Here is a 24,525-nt window from a genome sequence, read left to right as displayed (position 1 = left end):
TCCTTGATAGTAAATGCTTTGCTACAAATGGGATAGTTTACAGATTCATCAGACTCTGTCTTCTGTTTTCCCCCATCCCAAAACACACATGCTCTTAGCTCCTCCAGGAGCTGTTGATATTTGGGGAGCAAATGTGCTTGAGGAAGTGGGAGCAGAAAGACTATCCTGGAAAAAGGCTGACGGCGGAGAGGGTGCTGCCTCCTGGGCGTGCGGTACAGGGAAGGGCATTCAGTGCAAAGCCCTTGAACACTGGCATGTTGAGTGTCACATTTCATTTCTTATGGCGCTCATAGAACAATGTTAAGTATATCTCGTAAAAATTTTCCTATGAAAAGGCACTTTCTTGAAATTTTTTTGCAATTTTGTTTTTATTTTTTCCATTTTTTGACACCTCCACCTCGCAATTACCAGTTTTAGTTTTTGGTTTTTCAATTTGCCTCTCTCCCTTTTCTCCCCAAATAAACTAAAAGATGAACTAGCTGAAAAACACATTTTTGCTTTTTTTTGGTCAAACTGAAACATTTTGAAAAAGTCAAAATTTTGTTTTTGATTTTTTTTTTAAAATCAAGGTTTGAATGAAAAACGTGAATGAAAAACTTCAGTGGGGTTCAGTTTCTCATAATAAACACAGGTCTGCAAACCCTGGGTTGGATGGGCTTTGAAATGAGCAGGCTGACTCATTAGATTCCCTCCAGACAGAAGGAAAAACTGTACTAATGTAGACCCCCGAGCCTGCACATGTTTATGCTTGTGCTTAACTTTACTACTGTAAATACTACCATTGCACGCAGGGTGGTAAAGTTAAGCATATGTGTGGTTGTAGGATTGGGGCCTTGGTTGCCAAGGCAATACAAACCAAGTTTCATACATTTTAATGTGTAGTTTGTGTGTCTGTATGCAGCGTGAAAAATAGCATTGAGAGATGTAAATCCTCATTATCCAGCACCTTGGATGTTAACTCTGAAGCCTAACGAGGATAGTGGAAAACTCAACTTTAATTATTTAATTGTAAATTATTTAAGTAATCCAGTGGAACAGAAAAAGCCAAAGAGAAGTGTAAGCAAAGAAAGCAGGGGGTGGCAAAAACATCTGGCCACGTCTAGATCCCTCATCAGATTTCATTTGTACAAGAAGACACACTGAAGCAAACTGACTCTCATATCTTAGCTATGAGGTGGGACTCCAACAACAACCCTCTCTGCAAGGCTGGAGACACTTCTTGATTCTTAACTGACACAAATATTTCCATGTACTTAAAAATATTAAAACTGAAGACCTGTGCTTGCCATGGATGAGGACAATTTGAGATGCAGAGGCCTTCGGCTGTAGCTGCCAGTGACGTCTGGAGAATATGAGCCTTTATTTGCAAATTCTAGGGAACGGAGTGAGCGTTTGTAGCTGCCAGGTGAGCAGAGGATGCCTGGAACTGAGAGCTTATCTTTGATGGACAGCTTCAGCCAAATTACCTTCCCCACTTTATAAATTGCCAATAAATGCTCAGGAAGTATGTGTGTGATAGTTGCCCCTTTGGTAAATGGATCAAGAAACTACAAGATTCATTTGCTCAACCACTTAGAGGTTTTCAACAAAGTTCACCTGCTTTCAGCTGAAACCAAAGAAGTGGAGGTCATTTAGAATCAATTGATTTACTGTGTTAGATCATCTCTAATTTGGGTTTCATGAAGGAAACATTTTGCTCGCTTAGTGACAAATCCAGAATTATTGGAGAGGGCTATTTTTATGCAAGCTTATTTGAGAGTCTCTTGTATTTGGGAATAGCCTTTTGTCTGTTACGAATCTGAACAAATCAAAACACTGCAATTGCCTAACTGCCAGCCTCAGACCTTCACTCTGTACTGCATGTGGTTCTTGAACGATAAATCAAGAATTTGGTTTGGGAGAAGTAGTGCCAGGCTTCCTGTTCATGCTTCTTCCTCTGCTGCCCTCAAAGCTTGTTCTGTCTTTCTGTGTGTCCCGTGAAACTGTTTATGCTTACAGCACTCTGTAACTAAAACACAAATGGGTGCCTTTTGCTCTGATTAAAATCATGATATGTAAAAGGAGATATAAATTAGGTGCGGCCCTTGGGCTCCTGACAAGTTTCATATGCAGCCTTCAGAGCTGCAAATATTGCATAATTCTGCTGCACTCGAAGCACCATTTCCTCTTCCCTCACAAACCGGAAGTGGCTTATGCAGAACCTTGCTTTACTCATTAATATTTCAATAATCTCCTTCCATTAAAGGAGGAAGTGTTCATTCTAACAAGAGACTGAACTGAAAGAACTTGTTTCCCCCTGCTCGGATAAAGTAATTAATGACAGGTTTCAGAGTAGCAGCCGTGTTAGTCTGTATCCGCAAAAATAACAGGAGTACTTGTGGCACCTTAGAGACTAACAAATTTATTAGAGCATAAGCTTTCGTGGGCTACAACCCACTTCTTCGAATATTATACCTAGGAAGAAGGTAGAAAGCAATTAGTTTCCCTTGTTAATTATTTACTAGTCAAATCCGGACATTTGCACAAATGCTCCCAAGTCATTACACTGTGATGACTGACTTTGAGAGATACTGAACTGACATGTAGTATGGCCATAGAGTGTAGCTTTTAGTACCTAACATTTCAGTTTAGGGAAGCAATGCTGAGCAACATGGATGTCTCTGAAAGAAGTGGGTGCTTTGGCTACCTTTTAGGCATTGTTCCACAAGTTTGCCAATTCTTCCGGATTTAGATGTACAAGACACTTTCTTGTCTGCCCTGGGGGTTTGAATAAGTCAGTCTTGTAGAATCCATGACCTTGCTTGTCTTGCCTTGTTTCAAGAGTTTGTCTTAATCTCACATGAAGCTGCAAGTAACATGTTAATTTCTGGCAAAAAGCATTTAAGCTGCCTCCTCCTGGGCACATCCACCAAACACAATCAAGACCCAATAGTGAATGAGCTTAAAATGACATTGCCAGTTTCAAGTAGTGTGTAGGCAGAACGTGGGTGAGGATTTCTGTGCACTAGGAGTTCTCTAAAGGTCTCTGAAGCATGAGGGATGACTGAATGATTTGTATTTTCTTCAAATGGCGTGTGGGTGAATCTTTGGGCTGCTTTTATTTTTGTAAGACTTGTGTGGGAGGACAACATGAGTCAGTATTTTCTTTGCAGATGCAAAGATCACATTGCCAAATTTGGGTAGATTCATGCTGAGATCTGGGAAATTTCAGAGCTTTGCTTTTTGGCAGCTTGAAACTTCTTGATTTAAAAAAAAAAATCAAAATGAATGAATTTGCAAAATGTGCAAAAAATACATTGAAAAGCTATTTAGGACTGTGAATCCTTTTTCACTCTTTCCCCAGCAATATCCTATATCTCTTGATCTATGGAATATGTTACTTCCAGTATTTATGTGGCAGGAGAGCACTGGTTACAAACTGCGCGACTAGAGGATTAAGGCCCTGATCCTGTGAACTCTTACTCACATGCTTAACTTAACTACCATGAGTCAAGCACATGCATAAATGCTTGCAAAGATCAAGGCTAAATGAAGACTACATCTAGTTTGCCTAATTAACTACTTATACTTTTTTATGTTCAAGGTAACTGGCATGAAATCGTATTTTTTAAATGCATTTGATTAAATTGTTAAATAAATGCTTCACTCAGTGCTGGGAAGTATATTGATGGAAGGTGGTTTTTTAAGTCTCCTATTTTTCATCTATTGTGTAATCTTGGCCTTTTATAACCTTTTTGCTGAATATTCATATACAGTACCCTGTTTAGTGAGAATCTGACTGACAGAAAGGAGCTGTCCGAGAGTAGAGCTAGCCTGGGACTATTTTATTTTTCATATTTTATAGGAAATAAACTAGGTTTTTTTTCTCCCCAAGGGGTTCCCATTAATCACCAATATCTTCTCATCCTAAATTATGATTCAATGAACAATGAAATGCTGTTTGCAATAGCAGTCAAGTGCAATAGCCGTAGATTACATTGTAAATAGTCTCCTCATGGTTAACACTGTACCTGAATTCTATTACAAAAACCCTAAGGAGTTGTTAGGAGCCGTCTAAAGCTCCTAAGCTCTATGTTGTAGTAAAGGCTAGGATAGACGGAGGACCCTGTGAAGAGCTGAAAGACACCGGTGGCCCAAGCCTTTCCTCCTCCTGCCCAATCTCTACTGTTTGGGCCAAAGACAGTTGCCTACCACTGGCTGAACTCCAGTTATTGCCATCCCCAGCACTAAATCAACCAATGCTGAGCCACCCCCAAACAAAACAAATCCCGCCCACATAGTAAATGAAAGCTAAATCAACTTATGCTCTCCCCCACCTCAGGCCCCCTACTGGAGTGACGGGAGAGGTGGATAGAGGCCCCCCACAAACAGAGCCCTCTGCTGGGGTTGTGACTAAGGTTTCTTTTCTGGACCGGACCCTCACCCACCCCAAACAAGGAAGCAATGGCCATGGCCTGCCTGAAGATCATTGGTAGCTAGCACCTGCCTGCCACCCTAGTGGTAGACCACTGTTTCTGACTTTTCCAACCACACCCGACCTCACCAAGCAGAGAGCCCTGTGTGTAAGGCTCCTCCTATTACCCCAGTGGGGCCCTCTGCTTGCATGGTGGTAGTGGTGGCAGGGGACCTCTTGTGCCCCATAAAATGTGAGTGACTGGAGGCCCCCACATGCAGTCTTCCACTAGGGTAACACTGGTCCCCTCTTTTGGGGGTTACAGCATCCACTCCTGCTCTTGGGCACTCTGATCCTAGAATGTGGTCCTCATTATGAAAACCTGGTTTTGGAGGATTTTGGAGACACATTTATCTCGGGTGGGGATTCATATGTCAAATGGTTATGTTCTTTGAACTGATGTTCCACCGTACTCATACATAATAACAACCCTAACTTAAAGCTGTCCTATTTTTTTTTGTCTGTTAGTAGTTGTATGATTATGCGATAATTGCTCATGCAAGATCTTGTCGGTCCAACCTGTAAGGTCCAGCCATCTACAGCTCATTAGATATACATTCGGATAAGATTAATACTTTAATAATAGATTATGCTGTTGATGGTTACCCCACTGTTTATAATAAGCCCTTAGGTCTTGAAACTATCATTTATTTCCCTAATCTTTTTTTTAACTTGTATTATGCTCATACTAGTTTGTTAGAGGAAGATTACACGTTGTGTGTGTGTGTGTGTGTGTGTGTGTGTGTGTGTGTGTTCTAAGCTGCTGAAATACAGGAATATTTTGCAGAAGAAATAGCACTGAAGTGACTTTTAAAAACTTCCCCTCATACAGTTACATATGCTTTGTAACAAGATCAAATTTTGGAACAGCATCCTTTATCATTGTTTAAAAGTCCTATACTTTTCCTGTATTTATTTCTCCATTAGTTCTGATTACCAAGAAACTTGTGTGTTGGGTTTTTTGTTGTTTGTATAAAAATGCTTTGCTACCCAATTTCTTCAGTGATCTGTGATGTAACAATCAAGGGTTACCACCCTTTGTAAATATTAACATTAGCTTGCCTCACAATGGCAGGTGGCAAACGAAACATTAACTGTATAGTGTTCCCTACCCAAATGCAAGTATAGGAATTTTTGCAGTTGCTGGTGATGTATGACAAGGGATGTAAACTACAAATGTTGGATATGATTCTATAACCATAATGACCATGGTAGCATGCACTGCCACATCATAATTGTTCTTGTTCTACTATTTATTTGCTATAATTATTATGGAAAATAAGACTATTGGGGCAGGTTCCCCTATGGAAGCATAATCAACAGCCCCCCTGAGATGCTATCTGCCTGCCAGCAGACTAAAAAATACAAGGTTTTCCAAGCAGATGGAAAACCAGGGTTAGTGAAAATACCTTATTAGGAATTTTCAAGTGCTTCACTGACAAATCAGTAAGAACTATAGGAAACAGGTGATTCCAAGAAGGCTGAAATATTTGGGTTTAAACTAGTCTCTTCCCCAGAGTAGCATATTAGGTGTCAACATTTCTTTTCTACCATGAAATGAAGGACGATTTTATAAAGTATGGAATAGCCTTAAAACGTTCTTTGGGAGTTCCACAACAGTTAAAGTCATTACAAAACCATCCGAACAGTACAAGAGCAATGGACCTTTCTAGGCTCCTTATAACTTAGATGTGTCTAAGGCCAGGTCTACACTACCGCGGTAGTTCGACAGCTGGCAATCGAACTTCCGGGTTCGATTTATCGCGTCTGGTCTGGACGCGATAAATCGATCCCGGAAGCGCTCGCCGTCGACTGCGGTACTCCAGCTCGGCGAGAGGAGTACCGCGGAGTCGACGGGGAGCCTGCCTGCCGCGTGTGGACCGCGTCTGAACCGCGGTAAGTTCGAACTAAGGTATGTCGACTTCAGCTACGATATTCACGTAGCTGAAGTTGCGTACCTTAGTTCGAATTTGGGGGTTAGTGTAGACCAGGCCTCAGAGCTCACAGATCTCCCAAGGAAAAGTGGAACTGCAGACCTATTACAGCCATATAATGTGCCAAAGATAATCCTTGCATGGGTAAGTGGGTTCTCCAAAACACACAGTCAGCTAATACTGTTTCATTGTGTTTCCATGACCCTTGCCTGGCTCATCAACCACTTTCATTGAAGCCACATGGCAAACAAATAATGGTTTGCCATTTTATGAAAATACTTCTGTCACAGTTCAGGACAACCGCACCTGAATTCCCCCTCCTGCAAGGGGACCCACTCTTAGGTTTCTGGCTCCGAGCCATCACTTCTCTTGGATGTAAAAAGCAACAGAGGGTCCTGTGGCACCTTTAAGACTAACAGAAGTATTGGAGCATAAGCTTTCGTGGGTGAATGCCCACTTCATCAGACACTTCTCTTGGATGGAGACCCACATCTCTTTCCCTCCTGACTGGGTTTTTTTCAGGTTGCACAGTTCCCTGCCTACCCTGTTATTCCCAGCAAGCCAGACTGACTAAACAGGCCAGCATCTGCACTTTGCTCTCTCTCCAGAGGCTGAAAACAGCATATTTGCTCACAGTTATAAATTACCACACAGTTCTTTCTAAGCAAGCACATTTATTCTTACAGAGAAAAGATATTAAAAACAATAAAAGAACCTATACACATGCTAATAAGCTTACCAGAGATCACCCCCCAACTCCAGCCTGGGTTTTGGTAGGAGTCGTCCTTCAAACCCCACCAAGAGTTTTTTCTGTGATTACAAGCTCATAACGGTCTCAGCTTAGAATAAGCACACCATGCATAGGTTAGTCTTTCCTTTATACAGCCTGAGACTTTGATATTCAGATTCTGGGAACAGGTAATCAGTGGTCCCTTTCTCAGGGCATAGCTTCAAAAGGCTAGGTTTTAGCATAAGGATTTTGCTTTCAAACCCCCTCCCCTGCCCCGTGATATTTCCCAGGAAATCCACTTCACATGTATTGTTCCAAACAGGGCCGGCTCCAGGCACCAGCTTAACAAGCAGGTGCTTGGGGCGGCCAAGGGAGAGGGGCGGCACCTGCGGCAATTCGGGGGCGGCAGGTCCCTCACTCCCTCTAGGAGCGAAGGACCTGCCGCTGAACTGCCGCCGCCGATCGTGGCTTTTTTTTTGCTTGGGGCGGCAGAAATGCTGGAGCCGGCCCTGGTTCCAAAAGACTATTTTCATCTGCCACATTGCTCAATATAGTCTGTTGATCATCCAGGCCCACAATAATATATAAGCTTTGCATTTAATACCATGAACTCCAAGGATATTTAAACTTAATTCAATAAGGTTTTTCAAGGATATTGCAGGAAATTGCCACATCTGTCACAACTTCCTTAAGTTATCAGATCGCTGCAGGTGCTGTGCACAGAAGTAAATGGGCTCCCTCTGCTCCTGGCAGCCACACCAAAGAGCTGATGATTGGAGATCATATTCAGAATCAGCTCAAGATGTAGAAGGCAGGGGAAGGCATTACAACATCCCATGCTTCTGCAGCTGACAAACCTCGCATGGTTCATCGGAAGTCAGTTTTATTTTCTGGAAACAACAGTTGGTTCACTAACTGGAAAAAACAGGTAAGTGCTAGTGCTTCCCCTTCTCCAGTCCCACTGAGTTGCTCCTGCATGCCTCCCCATCCCTCAGCTCATGACAGCCCACTTCCCATCTCAGCATGTCTCTAGTATGAGTTTCTGATTTTCACAGGGCATCCGTATGGGGGAGAAGGGAAGGGCAGAGTGACGGTTGTTTGGGAGCTTTGTTTGAGAAGTGTAACCTTAACTGAATTTTCTAGGATTCTAAGATTTTTTTGTTTAATTTGAAAACTAATATTCTTGAAATGTAATATATTCACATCGCTGATGTGCCTACAAAGTTCTTTGTGTGAGATTAATATTAACTAGTTAAATAATGCTTTGTAGATCTTAAACTGTATGAAATAGTTTGTTTTTAATATTCTGAAGGACCTTATGCCACTGATAGATGCTGAAAATGAAAATAACTGAATAACTATAATATGCTATACATAGGTTCACTCAAAGTTTTTTTTTTTTTTCTTCTGTTGCTACCTCTTTGAGACTTATTCAAGACCATACACTGTACAGTCCATTGTGTCCCATAACTTCCTATTTTAAATGGCTCCCTTATAGAGAAGATATTGGGCAATGTAAAGAAATGCAAATACACCACAGCAATCTGTCCCTTTCTTCAAACACATGGTAGGGGGGCGGAGGGGTGAGAAATCCTTCACCATTTCAAAAGGAAGAACTTTCTTTCTTCACATGCTGTAACGATTTTTCTTTGTCACAGAAAAATACTAAAGTGTCCCTCTCTTGTAACTTCCCTCAGCAGTAGTTCCTTCAGCTTGTTTTGGAAGGTAGTCCCAAATTTATCTAATGTGAAGAACATTAGAATTTATAAATTTTACTTCAGATTGGTAAAAATTTTCCACTGAGGTATGACATCATGTTTTTTTTTAACTGCAAGCCAAATTCTGAAAGATGGCAATGCTAGTAATCAAACAGCATTTGCAAGCTCTTTGTGTGGGTTCTTATATCACAGTAGTATCTAAGTGAGGTGCTTCTGGCTCATTTACCTAAACCAGATGCAACATACTACAGGAGAGAATCAGATACCTTGAAGAAATGTTTATGCTTGTAGCAATCTTATAAAGCGTATGTTTCATTAAAAACTTCAGGCCTTCTGTGAAGATAAGTCTCATTCTCTGCTCAGCAATAGCTTGAGCTAAGTCAGAATAACTTCAGTTCCTACCCTTCCCTATATTATCTGTCCATTTACTGTTTAGCAAACTCATCCCCTGCATTTAAATGAATTCAGGATCCAGAAGAGGTTGTAGTAGAATGAAGATCTCACTTCACTTCTCAGCATTTGTAATTGATTTTCACCTTTACGTTGTTCTTTGTGAGAAAAGTGTTCATATCAGAACATCTTCATGTTTGTGCTGAGAAGTACTGATGTTACAAGTTGCCGTCCAATGTTCCAATGCAATGAAGTTGCAGTGTCACCAAAATACACTTTGAATTCTACATCTTGAAACAAAGAGCAGACTTATTAAAACAGGCACAAATAGAAATTTTATTTTGTGCTGTATTTTGATCTGCCGTATTTTGGGTCTGGAAGGAATCTTTCCCCAGGTCACACTGGCAAACCTTGAGGATTTTTCATCTTTTGCTGCAGTGGGGGGCATGGGCTGAACTAGAGTAAATGTTGGATTCTCTATAACTTGAAATCTTTAAATCAAGATTTGAGGACTTCTGTAACTCAGCCAGAGGTGATGGGCCTATTATAGGAGTGGGTGCATGAGGCTCTGTGGCCTGCAATGAGCAGGTCAGACTAGATGATCATGATGTTCCCAGCTGGTCTTAAATTCTATGAGTCAATGCCCTGTATGTCCCTACAGTGCCATGCCCTATGGGCTTCCCAGCAAACACCCTGTGTTGCCTAGTGCCAGGCTTTATATATCCTTATAGCACCATGCCCTGTGGGTGTTACAGTAAGTGCTCTGTGCTGCCTGGTGACAAGCCCTACATGTCCCTATAATGCTGTGCCCCTCCCAGCAGATGCCCTATGCCTCCTCACACCAGGTCCTACCTGTTCCAGGGTGGACTGATTTAAACCAAGATGATTTAAATCACCAAGTAGAAAGCGTCAATTTAAATAAACGTTTCCGTTTGTACTGCAGTTATTTTCTAAAGAAAGGTGCATTCTCTTTAGTTCGTATCACCATCAAACCATGCTGATTTACAACTAGGTCGGGTCTTTGCACTAGATTTGGTACATTATTTTGCCCCTTGAGAAGGTACACTATATACATTTATTTAAGTATTGATATAGCTTAATATTTTCAGATTCTTATTAATTGTACATATTTAGTATGCAAGAAAATAGTGAATGATATCTCTTATTAGATAATTAAGTTTTTGCTCATGATTTGTGACAAGCTGCATTAGGATGGTAACTGGAATTTAATTAAACACACAACATATAACATTTATTTTTCTTAAACAAAACTATCAAATAAATTTCTCTCTTAATTTCACATTTACAACTAAGTGATTTATTAAAGGAGCAGCAGGATTAACTGTAGTCATTGAATTAAATTGATTATTTCAGGTCAGCCTCGGAAAATTTTCAAATATGCCTAAGTGAAAGTGACTGGAGTTTAAGTTCCTACTCGCCTAAGTTTCTTGAAAATGAGACATCAGTTTTGTAAATTACTTAGGCTGTCCTTCAGACTTATAAAACTAGTAGATCACATCCCCTTCCTCCTCATTTTTATTCATAGGCTGGAAGAGAGACAAGTTTTCCAGCTTTTTCAACTCCCAATTGATTTCTCAACTTTGAATGAATTAGTCCAAATGAAGAAAATATTCTCTCTTTGCCTGCAGAAAAAGCTATTGCTGTCCAAAGCTGATTTAGCACTTCAACTAACTCTGGTCCCAGGTGCTTAGCCAGTTCAATGGTGTGACTTTCTTTAAAACATCATCAGCAAACAGGTACTGCTTGAGTGGTTCACCTCCAGCCTTGACATTTAGTATAGTTGGAAAGACTGAGGGGTGATTATTAGATGTCCATGTCGTAACAGCAGCATGTTCTTCAGCAGTTAGGCATCTACCCTGATACTTTGGGTTGAAAATACTGGCATGGAAAAGAGGTGGAGTAAGTGCTTGATTCATTTACTTCTTTACTGCCTGCAATTTAACTTTGTTGTTGGGTATACATTCTTCAGTGTCTCTTGAAGTTCTTTCCAAATTTCAACAGTGTCAGCAACACAGTAGTAATCTTTCTCGAGTTTGCCCAAGGAGGGCATGGATCAGCATTCACATTGCACTCCCCGTCAGTACCTGTCCTGGGCCGGGGAAGCTAATGATCCAACCAGTGAACTGAAATTCGGTGATGAATCCTGGTCATGTGGCACCTGAGGCATGTTGCACATACACTAAGAAGTTTGTCCAAGGCTATGGAAATAGGTTTCAGGAACTTCAGCATGTCTTCTACATTTCTCTTTAGTCCAATGCTGACTATTTTGTCTATGATAATCCCATCTATTTTATCACAATTTTCTTCACAAATTTTCATCAGAATAGGCCAGTTCTTAATAAACAGCTCAAAACAGTCAACCACTGAATTCCATCGTACATCTTGGGGGAGAATTAGTTTAGCTCCTCCTGCTCTCTTTGGGGAAGTTGAAGCCAAATGGCTGTTACAGAAGTACTCTGCAATTTCAACACTACTTTCTTTTACTCCTGGAGTTGTACTTAAGTTTTGGCTAGAAGATGCATCAATTGAGCACTGCACCCATATATCTTTCAGGTTCCCTACGTTATCTTCTTCTAGATTTGCTGGTCCTGATTATAAACTCATCCATGGTTTTACTGGACGACGAAGAGTCTTTTTTTTAATACAGGTAATTTACTCTCTGATGTTTGTTTAGTTGCAGCCCTGGTGGTATCAATAGATGACTCTGAAATTGTAGACACTGCAGATTATGGCAGTTCATATCCCTTTTGCCTGAGTTGGATCCTGAAAAAAATGGTAAAATAAGTCACTCATGTATTGAGTATTACACAGTACACTGCTTTAAAAAAAAAATTGTAAAGGAAAGATTCCTCCTACTGCAGTTGTCTGCACTACTGTTTAAATTATAAAAGTTATTCTACACCAATTTTTATAGGGAAAATAATTAATAAACCATAAGGATTATCTGAATCTATTTAAGTTGTTATATCTAACATACCAAACAGCTTGATTTTTTTTAAATGTTAAAACTTTACTTTTAGACAGTAAATCTTCACCTAGGATGTTTAATTATATTGAGCAATAAAAATCATTTCACAAGGCCAGCAGTGACAGTACAAATGTAATTGACATATCCTTGTCCTACAAACTAACATACCAGTTATATTTTGAACACAAACATTTTGAATTCATACATAATTCACCCAAAACACAAATGTATAACAATAATTTAATCATTTACTAGCATAGTAAGACATGGTAGGCAATCCATAAGAAGGGTGCAAAAATAAGTTTCCTAACCAGCTGATCCAGATTGTTCAGATATGTCCACATCATTTTCTTCAAAGTCATTGCCTTCTGAGGAGCATTTTTCATAAAGTTGTTCTTTCATTCTGACAACCAGGCCTTGCATCTCTTTGTTGCACTGTTTACATTTGGCATGTGTTCTCTTTTTACCCACAGGTACAGGATTTCTTGAAAGCATTCCCAAATAGGGTTGTGGTTTTTTTTATTACCCTCAGCCATCACAGTTTTTTTCTCTCCAGTTTCCAGGTACTGAAATCAACACTAGAGGCTGCACTCTGCTCCTTCTTCCTTGTTACATTCTCCCCCCCCCGCCCCCGAAAAACAAAAGAACAAACAACAATCCAAGACGTTTGCTAGCGTAACCCACATACCTTTTGCACTACAGTATTTTATTTGTTTGGAGACTGAGAGGGAGTTGAGAAATTAATGGATTTCTGTTTGTCTCTCTGTGTACACTTGCATGGAAACAGAGCAATGTCATTTGCTTGAAGTGGCCAGACCCATCCAGAAGCAAGGGCTGGTAGTTACTGGGCAGATCAGTGTTTTTTCATGAGCAGGAGAGAAAGTGGGTGAAGTCATAATATGAGTATTGAGCCAATCAGGAGTCACATTGGGAAAAGCTATAAAACAGGAGTGGGAGAGCATCCAGGTGAGCTGAATGGATGATCTTGATGAGATCATAAAGGTGTCTCCTGTAGTCAGAGGTTAGGTCCAAATGCCTTTTTCTTTCACCCAGTAGCACAGTGACAGGATCAAGCCATTAATACAGTATGTGACCTATTGTGCCATATTTATAAAGCTTGACCATAAACATTAGATGTTTTGCTCCTGATTCTTTCTTTATACAGAAAATAAGCCTTTAATGGAAAAGTGTTTGATACAGACTCATGGATTCAGCATTTTTTTTAATTTAATGTCCTAAACAATTATAACTGTAGGCCTTAACATATTTTGTATTAAAATCAGATTTCATTTTAATTGGGTTTGTTTTTAAATGGAAAATATTAGGTAAAAAACAAAATAAAAGTCCAATTTAAATTAAAAAATTGGGTTTTCATGTATCGTTTTAAAATCGATTTTACCCCTCCTCCATGTCACAGTAGTTTTCAACCTTTTTTTAATTTGCAGGCCCCTTAAAATTTTCAAGAAGAGGTGGGCACCCCTTTGGAAATCTTAGACATAGTCTGCGGACCCCCAGGGGTCTGCAGACCACAGGCTGAACTCCACTGCCCCATAGCGTCGTGCCCTGTGGCCGGCCTCTGAGCAGAAGCTCGGTGCCGCCTCATGCCAAACCCCGTGTCCATATAGCACCATTGGACTCCCAGCAAATGGCTTGTGCCACCTGGCGCCAGCAACCATGTGTCCTGTATTGCACCAGGCAGGCCCCATGGAAATCCCAGCAACGTCCCGTGCCGGCTCCCCAACACCCCCCCGGGCTCCCCATGCCCAGGTGCCGCGGGCCCCCGCCCCGCCCCCGCGATAGGGGATCCCCCCGTGTCATTCACAAGCGTGAAAAAACAAAGTCTAGAACTTCGGGCAAGTCCGGTAGCTGTCGGCACTTTCCGTAGAGGGGAGGAGGAGGAGGCGGCAGCCCCCTCCGTCCCGTCTGCCCCGCTCGGTTACATAAGGGAGACGGCTCTTCTCCCACCCAGCGCTCGAGCTCTTTCTCTCTGTGTCCTCGCGGAACCCTTCGCTCCCCTCTCTATCCCCCTCCCCCGCCCGGAACTGTCATGCGGGGGAAGGGAGGGAAGAGGAGCGAGCGCGTGCCCTAGCTGCCTGCCTGCTCCGCCTCCAAAGGGAGTTGTGGCACGTGCTTTTCTGTCGCGCATCCAATATAGCGTAGACGGCTGGCGGGCACGCTCAAGTGTCGCATCCGCTCGTACGTCTTCGAGCTGCTGCTGCTCTCAGGAGGCAGAAGTTCCCAGGTGCGCATGCTCAGCGGTGGAGCGTTCACTGGCTAAATGACTGTGTGGGCCGCACGCGCGCGCGCTCTCTCGTGTCGCTTCTGGCGCGCGCGCTCCGTGGGGCTGGCGCGCGCGCGCTGTTGTTATTGGTGCCGCTGGCGGCGGCTGTTGGAGGGGGAGGGTGGCTCAGTCAGTGAGTTCTTTAAAGATGGCCGGAGCGGTGGCGACCGCGACCCCTGTGTACTGTGTTTGCCGGGAGCCCTACGATGTGAGCCGCTTCATGATCGAGTGCGACATCTGCAAGGACTGGTTCCACGGCAGGTAGGGGCCGGGGAGCCCGCGGGGCGAGGGGAGCCCACGCCGGGGCCGGGGGGGACGAGGGGAACAGCCCGGGGGTGGCAATTACCCCGGTAACAACAACCGCCACCAGCGGGAAACAATGGGGGGACGCGGCCCCCCGGCGGGGACCCCTCGCGTCTCTGCGCCCGGACCTCCTGGCAGGGCAGCTGCGAGCTCCCCCGCCCCGCCCCCAGATGTCCTTTTGCCCCACGCCACCGAGCTGCACAACCCCGCTCCCCGCCCTGCGCCCCCGCGGGGAGCCGCGTGCGGGGTCTCCGGCCCGGCACCGAGGGGGTGTCACCCGTCAAAGTAGAGGGAGCAACAGATGAGGGGCTCTCGGGCCGCCGGAGAGCGGGGGGCAGGAGCTGCCCAGAAGTTGAGCTCGCGGGGGGGAGTGAGTGGGTGCTAAATGTGGGTGTGGGGGGGATTCCCCCCGGCTGCCTCCGTCATACAGGGCTGGGAGATGCCGGCCGCTCAGTGGGGGAGAGGGGGTGAGAGATAACAACCTCTTCCCTAGTTGCCTGCCCCGGGCCGTCAGGGCTCCCCGGCGCCGGGAGCTCCCGGCGGCGGCCGTGCCTGGGGTTCGTGGCTCATTCTGTGTTTTGGGTCAGTTCCTGCTTTTCCCGGCTTTGACGTTTCTTGTCCGGTCCCAAACGGCTTCCCCGGCCGCGGCCGGCTCGTGTGTGTTTTGTAAACTGTGCGTGAGAGAGGCCCGAAGCAGCGGCAGCCTGGGGTGTGTGTGGGGGGGTATTCACGGACATTTAAACAAAGAAACAAGTTGGGGGCTCGGCGGCTCAACTGGCTGTTCGGTTCTGACCCCAGCTGCCTGGCTCAGGTTTGGAGTCTGTTATTTGTAGAGACCCAAGCGCTGGGATATTTACGGAGGAGCTGGTTGTGATTGTAGGAAGTACGTTTTGATTGACAGCAGGACATTTAAATACCCCCATTTAACAAAAACAGACTCACGATGTAAAGCAGGCTAGACAGCCAAGCCTCCCTCTGCTGGATGTGGATGGGAAGGATGAGCACATGCTTTTAGTGCTTAGTTCAGTTTTCTAGATTCAAGGTACGCTGGAGGCAGTGACAGGCCCAAAAGTTATTTATCCAGTAAAGTTAAAAAAAACAATCAATTATTCTGCTGCATAGTTAGCTCTGAAACTTTTTATCGGGTTTGTTTGTCCATTGCAGGTGTATTTGTGTTCTCATATCCCAAGCATGTGGCCCTGTTGTTGTGAGCAGGGAGTGTGCATTGACAATCTGACAGCAGTTCTGGCAACCGTTGCTGGGTGTAGGTTTAGGCCCCACATTTAGGTTTTGTTTGAAAATAAAAAACATTTATTTTTGGTAACTTTTTTTGCTGGGTGAGGAATATTAATAATTTCAATACTTTTTGTTGTTGTTGTTGAGCATGTGTTCAGAGAATTCAATCAGACTTCATGTATATGAGCCTTTCACACAACAGCAAAGGACAGAAAAAAATGAGAAAATTGGAAAGTATAGTTCTAAACCCACAAAAATTAGCAAGGGGATTTAGAAAAGGTGTAGGGTTTGAAACTACTTTTTTAGTTGATTTAGATTTCAAATTGATAGTGATTACATTTTTATTCTCCTGCACATACAGAATCTGTTTAGATTTGGAATTGTAGCTTTTTGATGTCCTCACAAATTATCTTCCTGCTGTATTATCTGTTAAATAAATAATAATTTATTTGCTCTGCATTTTTCAGAGCACAGTGAGATTGGACCTTGCCTTTACCTACCTTGTTTGAGAAATTTGAATTAAGCTAAACAATGCACCCTGACACACAGGCCCTTCAATATTTATTGTTTTTAATGGGGCGGAGGGTTGGGGGGAAGGAATCTTCTGCTTTTTAAAAATTTCTTCTTAAATCGGGATATACGATGTTTGCCTGATACAGTGAAAGGCAAGCTCTCTTCTCTCTGGACTGATCACATCTCATGAGGCTGTTAGCTAATGAAATATTATGGTAAGATTCTTTTTTTTTTTTTTTAAATTCCACACAAGATTATAGGCCACTGCCATGAAAAAAGTGTTATCCATCATCATGAAGTAGCTGCCTCTTGCTGGTACTAATTGGAACATTGATAGCATATAGAAAATAGCAGAAAATGGTATGCCATCCTTCTAGCGTCACAATTTATTTGGGCATATGGTAGTGTAATACATGTTTTACCAAAATTAAAACTCAAGTCATTTGCTGTACATAAAGTCATAGACACAAATCTTCACACAATTTAGGGGATAAATTATAGGTTACCTTTCTAATATAGAAGGGCATGCATACAAGGGTATTGAACCATTATATTTCCTTGGTCATTAATACCAGGCACGGTGGTGTGTGCCTGTAATCCCAGCTCCTTGGGAGGCTGAGGCTGGCAGATCACTCAGGGGTTCTGGACTACGGTGCGCTATGTCGATCGGGTATCCAGTGCCACTGACAGCCCAGCCAGTGGGTAGCTGAAGGACTGGCTAGAACAGGGGTAGGCAACCTATGGCATGCGTGCCGAAGGCAACACGCGAGCTGATTTTCGGCGGCACTCACACTGGCCACCACATTTTGGTGTGACGTGTTGGAATGACGTGTTGTGATCGGCGCGCTCTCTGTGAGGGCTGATGGATCAAGGTGGTCATTAACACTGCACATAAATTATTGGCATTTAAGGGTTAAATGATTCTATTCTAGCAGCTTAAGGAAATAAATTTACCATTTCTGAAGCAGCATAATAGAGGTTGTACTATGAGGGAAAGGCTTCTTTGTTGCTAAACACTCAGAATATAACTGATTTTTGAAATTGTTTGAAAATCCTTTTGTGTTCTGCTTATTTTTTTTCAATGTTAATGGTATTGAATAGTGTCTAGTTGATCATCCAAAAGGAGATGCCTATTTCTACAAGCTTGGTGCCCTTTACAACTGAATATGTGTTTTTCCTGGGTCTGTTTTAGATTTAGAAGTTTATATCCATATCTGTTTAAAATAATCACAATTTCACAAATGAAGACACATTCTTGGTGATGCTATTTCAAAGTGAGTGAATTATAGAGGGTCATGAAGCGGAAAACTACAGCACCATTTGTGTGCATAATGAACATTACTTTTGGTATAATGTGAAACTTTAAATAATTAAACTTCAGTTTTGGTCATCTCTGAATTCACAGCGTTGATATGCAGTTCTCACCCTCAGAAACTTAATTCCATATTTAATCTAACCTGTTGAAAAGAAGTAACTTCATATCCATTCTGGTGAGAATTGTTACCAGTACAGAATTCTGCCATTTAGTTTTCAGTTGTGCCTAAGGTCTTTTCCAAACATGTCTCTGTGGTGATAGTTCATTTGAAAAGGTAGAATGTTCATGTATTTTGTAGTTTGAGGACTGGTTAATAAAAGTGCAGATGCCTCAAGGTCTCTTCTGCCTTTTAGAAGACTTCCTTATATCAATTCTCGGGTCTAAGACTAAATCAAGAGATTGCACTTTATTCTAACTTGTAAAAAAAAAAATTATTAATTAGAGTAAGTATAGTCTATAGCAGGGGTATGCAACCAATGGCACGGCACGCGAACTGATTTTCAGTGTCACTCACACTGCCCAGGTCCTGGCCACCGGTCTGGGGGGCTCTGCATTTTAATTTAATTTTAAATTAAGCTTCTTAAACATTTTAAAAACCTTATTTACTTTACATACAACAATAGTTTAGTTATATATTATAGACTTATAGAAAGAGACCTTCTAAAAACGTTAAAATGTATTACTGGCACATTTTAACGTTTAAAATGTTTATCAGAGTGAATAAATGAAGACTCGGCACACCACTTCTGAAAGGTTGCCGACCCCTGGTCTATAGAGTCCGAGGATGGTAAATATCTGCTTCCAGACATTAAGATGTTCTCAGAACCATTCATTTAATACAATATCAACCTCAAAACCAGTTTTGTGTGTTCCAGTGGCTGTTAGCATTAACAACATCATATATCCTAGTATCAGGGGTAGCCGTGTTAGTGTGGATCTGAAAAAAGCGACAGAGTCCTGTGGCACCTTATAGACTAACAGACGTTTTGGAGCATAAGCTTTCGTGGGTGACGCATGCGTCTGATGAAGTGGGTATTCACCCACGAAAGCTTATGCTCCAAAACGTCTGTTAGTCTATAAGGGCCACAGGACTCTTTGTCGCTTTTATCATATATCCTAATTACAGTATTTGGCAGATTGAGTATGAGATTTCTTCATTCCTGGTTAAGCAGAGAGAACGTTATGATGACTTTCTCTTCTGAAATCACTGTTTGGTGTGAAGGGCCAACCCTCAGAATTCAAGGTGGTGGTGGCGGGAGGTGCCTTTTGGAATGCCATTCCTTCTCTAGCCTGTCATGGATGCTTTCAAAACAGGTTGGACACTCATCTGTGTCCATTCTGACAATTTATGGATGCTAACAAAGAGAAAGTTACAAATAAAGTTATGAAAGGAGGCGTTGAAACTTTCCTGGCTAATTAAAACTGTGTGGGTATCTGGTGTGATTACGAGGGCAGGATAAATTAACTAATTTTCCCTTCCAGAAATTACTCCTGTTGCAATGGGAATGTTCCGTTCCCTTAATTTTTAATTAAAAAATGTACATTGAATCGCTCCAAATTTAGAAATCTATGGCTCTCAGCTAAGTTTTCATAATTCATATTTCCCACATTTGTTGCTGTAGCTAACAAGTGAGTTTTTTTTGCTTTTAGGTTTTGACTGACTTGGTTTCTGTGGAAACTGATGTTAGACTGGCCAAAGTAAGGTGAGGGAAGGTTTCTTAAACTTATTTTCTCTAATTTAGTACTATTTCCACAGAAGCAAGATAGAAACTCCCAACTCTGTTGTAGTTCAAAAAAGCTATGTCTGTCCCATCCCCACCCCCGAATAAAAACTGGTTTTCTGTTTTACAACTTTTTAAAAACAAGCCTCCCTGTCTTAGCTCACTTCGGAGTAGTACTCGGAACATTTGGTGTCTGATTCCAGCCCTGCCACAAATTTCCTAACTGAGAACAAGTTGTTCTCTTTGTGCCTCAGTTCCCCTTCTGTGACATGGCTTCTCTTGTCAGAATAAACTCTTTAATCTGTGCAACGTGCTCATATACAACAGTGTTGAGTGCTATAGAAAAGTCTAATTCTTGGAATTGTGTGGATATCTGTTTTGAGTGCAGTTGTCTTGACAAACTGGTGTTTGTCCGATTTGTATATGTGCTGTGTTTGAAAGCAATGCATTATTTTTTCCTTTACATCAATAGTATGGTCCCAATTCTGATATTTGATTTTTTTTTTTAAGTGCCCCTGCTCCTTGAGTCATGTGACAACGAGAATCTGACTTTCCCTTTAAAAAAAAAATTAAACTTCTAGTCCTCATTTTGGGGGCGGGGGGAGGGGAAGGGGAAGTCTGAAAACGTGAACACTAAAGGCTCAACTCAAAGGTAAATAAAGACTGTGAAGTTTACTTTTTTTAAATTATGATTTTTTTTAAAGCTACTCATGACTGAAGCCTGACTCATAATTTTTGAATCCTTAGATTGGGCAATAATGTAAACATTTATTTCAGTGAATGTTTTTATAATATCATTCTTAAAATTACAGTGGGAGGACAATAAGGTGATTTCATCATGCTAAAATAGGTGGTGATTAGTTAGGGAACTTGAGTTTTTAATAGTGCCTTTCATATGAGAAGAATCAAAGTATCTTGTGTACATAGGAATCACTTTATCCATTACTGAGTGTTCTGGGGTGAAATACAGCTGCTGTTTAACAATGTAACAGTGCAAAATTTAGAACAGGAAGTGAAGAATACTATATCCAATTAAAATCTGTAAGAGAATCTAGGTAGGCAGAACTCAGTTTTCCAGACTAGAATCAGGCCAGGACATATTGAGCATACTATATACATTTGATTGTTAGAATGTTGGTAGTATGTAATACAGTACAAATGAATTATGTAAATAAAAAGATTCCAGGATTGTCACTCTGAAGCCTAGAATGTTCGAATCAGTGTGAAGTGATGGAAACAGCTACAAGCATAGTTGAGAGTTTTTTGTTTAGAATATCGCCAGGTTCAATTGTTATAGGGATTCACGGTCTGTTACTGTTTAATTGTTAAGTTCTCAGCCATTTTCTGCTTTTTGACACTTTCTGAATTGGACTCATACAACAGCATGGGTTTTTACATAGTTATCTATACTATGCTGCTTAAAGGGGTTTAAGATTTAGAATTATTGGTTGAAACAGTTTAGTTGTAATCTATATGGTATTTAATTGCTCTGTATCAATCATATTGTTAGCCTTGCCTGTTTAGTGTACCCATTTGAAAAAAATAAAGAAGCATACTTGAACTTAGTAATCACTTCTTACAGAAAATGTTAAGTGAGTTAGAGAAGACAGTTCCTGTAAGGTGCTAAGTATGAAATTTAACTCGTTAGTAGAGAATTTGTATTGCACCACCATCTAGGTAAGTTACATAGAAAATGTTCAGGTACATTAACTTCCTGTTTGGTTTCTTTGACATACAGTTAATTTGACTGAAGAATTGAAGTCATGGTTTATAAAGGTGCTCTTATTTTCATGGATGTAGGTTGTGTTGCTCTTTTAATGAATCCAGTATTTTTATGTCCTTAATTGTGTACGTAATGGGATCCCTTTTTGGATGGCCCTTAATTCTTAGGATAGAGCAGTGGTGGGCAACCTGCGGCCCATCAGGGTAATCTGCTGGCAGGCTGCGAGACATTTTGTTTACGTTGACGGTTCGCAGGCATGGCCCCCTGCAGCTGCCAGTGGCCGCGGTTCACCGTTCCTGGCCAATAGGAGCTGCGGGAAGCGCCAGGACGTGCTGGATGCTCCGGGCTGGGGCAGGGGGGTGGGTGCAGGGGGCAAGAATTGGGAGGGAGTTTGGATGCAGGAGGAGGCTCAGGGCTGGGGTGCGGGAGGGCATGAGGAGTGTGGGCTCTGGCCAGGTGGCGCTTACCTTGGGCAGCTTCCGGTTGGCGGTGCAGCGGGGCTAAGGCAGACTCCCTGTGCACTACCCCTGCCTGCAGGCACTACGCTCCGTGCACTACCCCTGCCTGCAGGCACTGCCCCCGCAGCTCCCATTGGCTGCAGTTCCTGGCCAATGGGAGCTGCGGAGTCAGCCCTCGGGGCGGTGGCAGTGCGTGGAGATCTCCTCCCTCCCTGGGGGGCCACAGGGACATGCAGGCCGCTTCTGGGAGCGGTGTGGGGCCAGGGCAAGCAGGGAGCCTGTCTTAGCCCCACTGCGCTGCCGGACTTTTAGCGGCCTAAAATCTCCCGGTTTGGCTTCAGTAGCCTCTGGGAGATAGAGCCCGATTCTGGGAGACTCCCGGCGAAACTGGGAGGGTTGGTAACTCTAGTTTGCACATGTGTATTAAACAAACACTTGGCCTGTTGTACAAATGCTTGTACTTTGTAGTACATTGTTCGTTCTTTTCAGAACCATGTCTGAACAATTTTGACTTAACTTGTAAAGACTTTCATGTATTCAATTCACAGACTTGAAAAGCAATATTTCACAGTCTAAGAATAATTTATTCATTTAATAACAGTATTCCAGTCAGCTATGGTTCAATAGCAAACTGCCACTGACCTGTTTAATGATGCGGAAGGACTATTAAGTTGTTTTGGTGAAGTATTTATGGAATTTAAAATTGTTGGTAAATATGAGAAATGGTTCAGTCTTTTTTTCCATATTGTGACATTGGCCTATGAATACACAGAACTAACTTACATTTTAGAAGTTTCAAGTTTCTTCAGATATGTTTCTGCTTCATGCCAATAACATGGGTTTAAATGGATAGTTCTGTCTTTCCAGGTCAGTTCTGCTTCAAATTGAATTAATACTTAATACCTTTCTCTCCATTATTTTGGCATTAAGTAAAGTAGATTTTCTTGCTGAAAATGTTGAGTTCATTCTTCCTCTGCAGGGCATAAGTGCTTAGGTTTGCCACAAAAGCAAAAAGCTTCTATAGAAGATCATTCTACATTAATGTAAAAGCCAAATGCAGGGAGTCAAAATATTCTAAATTTTTAATATGTTGAAGTATTAAATCTATTTTCAATAGAAATTCAGTTGACAGACTGCAGCTATCCTGCTAAACTTATTCCTACATTTAATTATGTTGTTTCTATTTACATTAATGTTTTATTTTATCCACTTTAAGGCTGTCTTAAAAACACTATGCATGAAAGTGGGGGGAGGGAAAGAAAACATTCTGAGAATTGAAGTTTTTCGTGTTCCCTTTTTTATTTTTATTTTTATTTTTATTTTTTTTTAAGAAGACATAGACTTGATTTGATCTGGATCATTCTAGAACAGGGGTTCCCAAACTTGGTTCGTGGCTTGTTCAGGGTAAGCCCCTGGCAGGCCGTGAGACACTTTGATTACCTGAACATCTGCAGGTATGGCTGCTCGCAGCTCCTATGGGTTCAGAGGGCAGGAGGGGGATCAAGGCTGGGCCTGGGGCAGGGGGTAGGGCCCGAGAGGGGGTCAGGAGTGCAGGCTCTGGGCGGCACTTACCTCAAGCAGCTCCTGGAAGCAGCGGCATGTCCCCCCTCTGGCTCCTAGGCAGAGGCGCGGCCAGGCGGCTCTGCCCGCTGCCCTGTCCACAGATGCCACCCCCGTAGCTTCCATTGGCCGCGGTTCCTGGCCAATGGGAGCTGTGGTGGCAGTGCTTAGGGCAGGGGCAGCACACAGAGCCCCCTGGCTACCCCTACCTGTAGGAGCAGGAGGGGTGACATGCTGGCTGCTTCCCAGGAGCCACGAGGCATGGAGGCTAGCAGGGAGTCTACCAGCCCCACTGCACGGCGCCGCCAACCGGACAGTCGATGGCCTGGTCAGCAGTGCTGACTGGAGCTGTCAAGATCCCTTTTCAACTGGGTGTTGCAGTCAAAAACCGGACACCTGGTCACCCTAGGTGTGGACGCTGTTGTAGTGCACTAGAAGTTCTCCTGTGCACTTTAATCTATTCCGCTTTGAAACAGGAATAGATCAGAGAGCATTACAGAACTTTTAGTGTGTGGTAGCAGGGTCCACACGGACACTTAGTTTGTGGGCAGGCTAGTTTGGGGTAGGTTTAAACCCTAGCTTGCTGCTAACTAACCGTTCATGTAGGCAAGCCCTTATTAGTTTGTCAGTTTTACACTGTTGCTGTTTCAAAAACCCGTGTGGGTAGCAGCCTAGGCACTTGTAATCTCCACAGGCTCAGTTTGGCTGTAAACTTTAGACTCTTCACTGACATAATAAAGACTAGAAATCCGTGATTAATACCTACATCACCTTTCAAACTTGTTAGCGATTGGACTATCTGTGTTGGACCATACAGACTTGCCTAAGATGTGCATAAATATTAAATAATTCAAAAATGTAATTGTAAAATTTCAAAAACACTCAAAGGCATTAGTTCAGTGGTCCCCAAACTTTTTACCTCATCCCCGCCCTTACCCCTGTCCATGCCTGCCCACTGGAGCCGGGGCCAGGAGCAGGGCCATGGCTCTGGGAGGTGAGGGACTGAGGCTGGGGCCATAGCTAGGGGTGGGTGCAGGGCTGGCAGCCAGTGCCCCTTGGGGGCTGGCCTGGGCCTCAGCTGCACCCCTCAAACATTCCTCCGTGCATCCCTGGGGCCCACAGATTGGGGACCTATGCATTAGTTCTTATCAGAGTAATAGAGTATGTTCAGTTTTGAATTTCTAGGTCAAATTGAGCTATC

At 42.6% G+C, this 24,525-nt stretch overlaps 1 protein-coding gene across 1 annotated transcript in view; it reads left to right on the top strand.

Annotated features, from left to right (window-relative positions):
- The first annotated feature begins 14,622 nt into the window (after window positions 1-14,622).
- KDM7A (lysine demethylase 7A) overlaps window positions 14,623-24,525 on the top strand; it is a 97,962-nt gene continuing 88,059 nt past the window's right edge. Inside the window, exon 1 of the mRNA XM_065413755.1 lies at window positions 14,623-14,756. Within this exon, the coding sequence (XP_065269827.1) occupies window positions 14,644-14,756 (113 nt within the window). The 5' untranslated portion in view covers window positions 14,623-14,643. The remainder of the gene's footprint in view (window positions 14,757-24,525) is intronic.

Source organism: Emys orbicularis, chromosome 1 (genome assembly GCF_028017835.1).
Source record: "Emys orbicularis isolate rEmyOrb1 chromosome 1, rEmyOrb1.hap1, whole genome shotgun sequence".
In the NCBI taxonomy this organism is placed as follows: domain Eukaryota; kingdom Metazoa; phylum Chordata; order Testudines; family Emydidae; genus Emys; species Emys orbicularis.
Note: the sequence above shows the minus strand (reverse complement) of the source record. Positions and strands in the feature narration are given on the sequence as shown.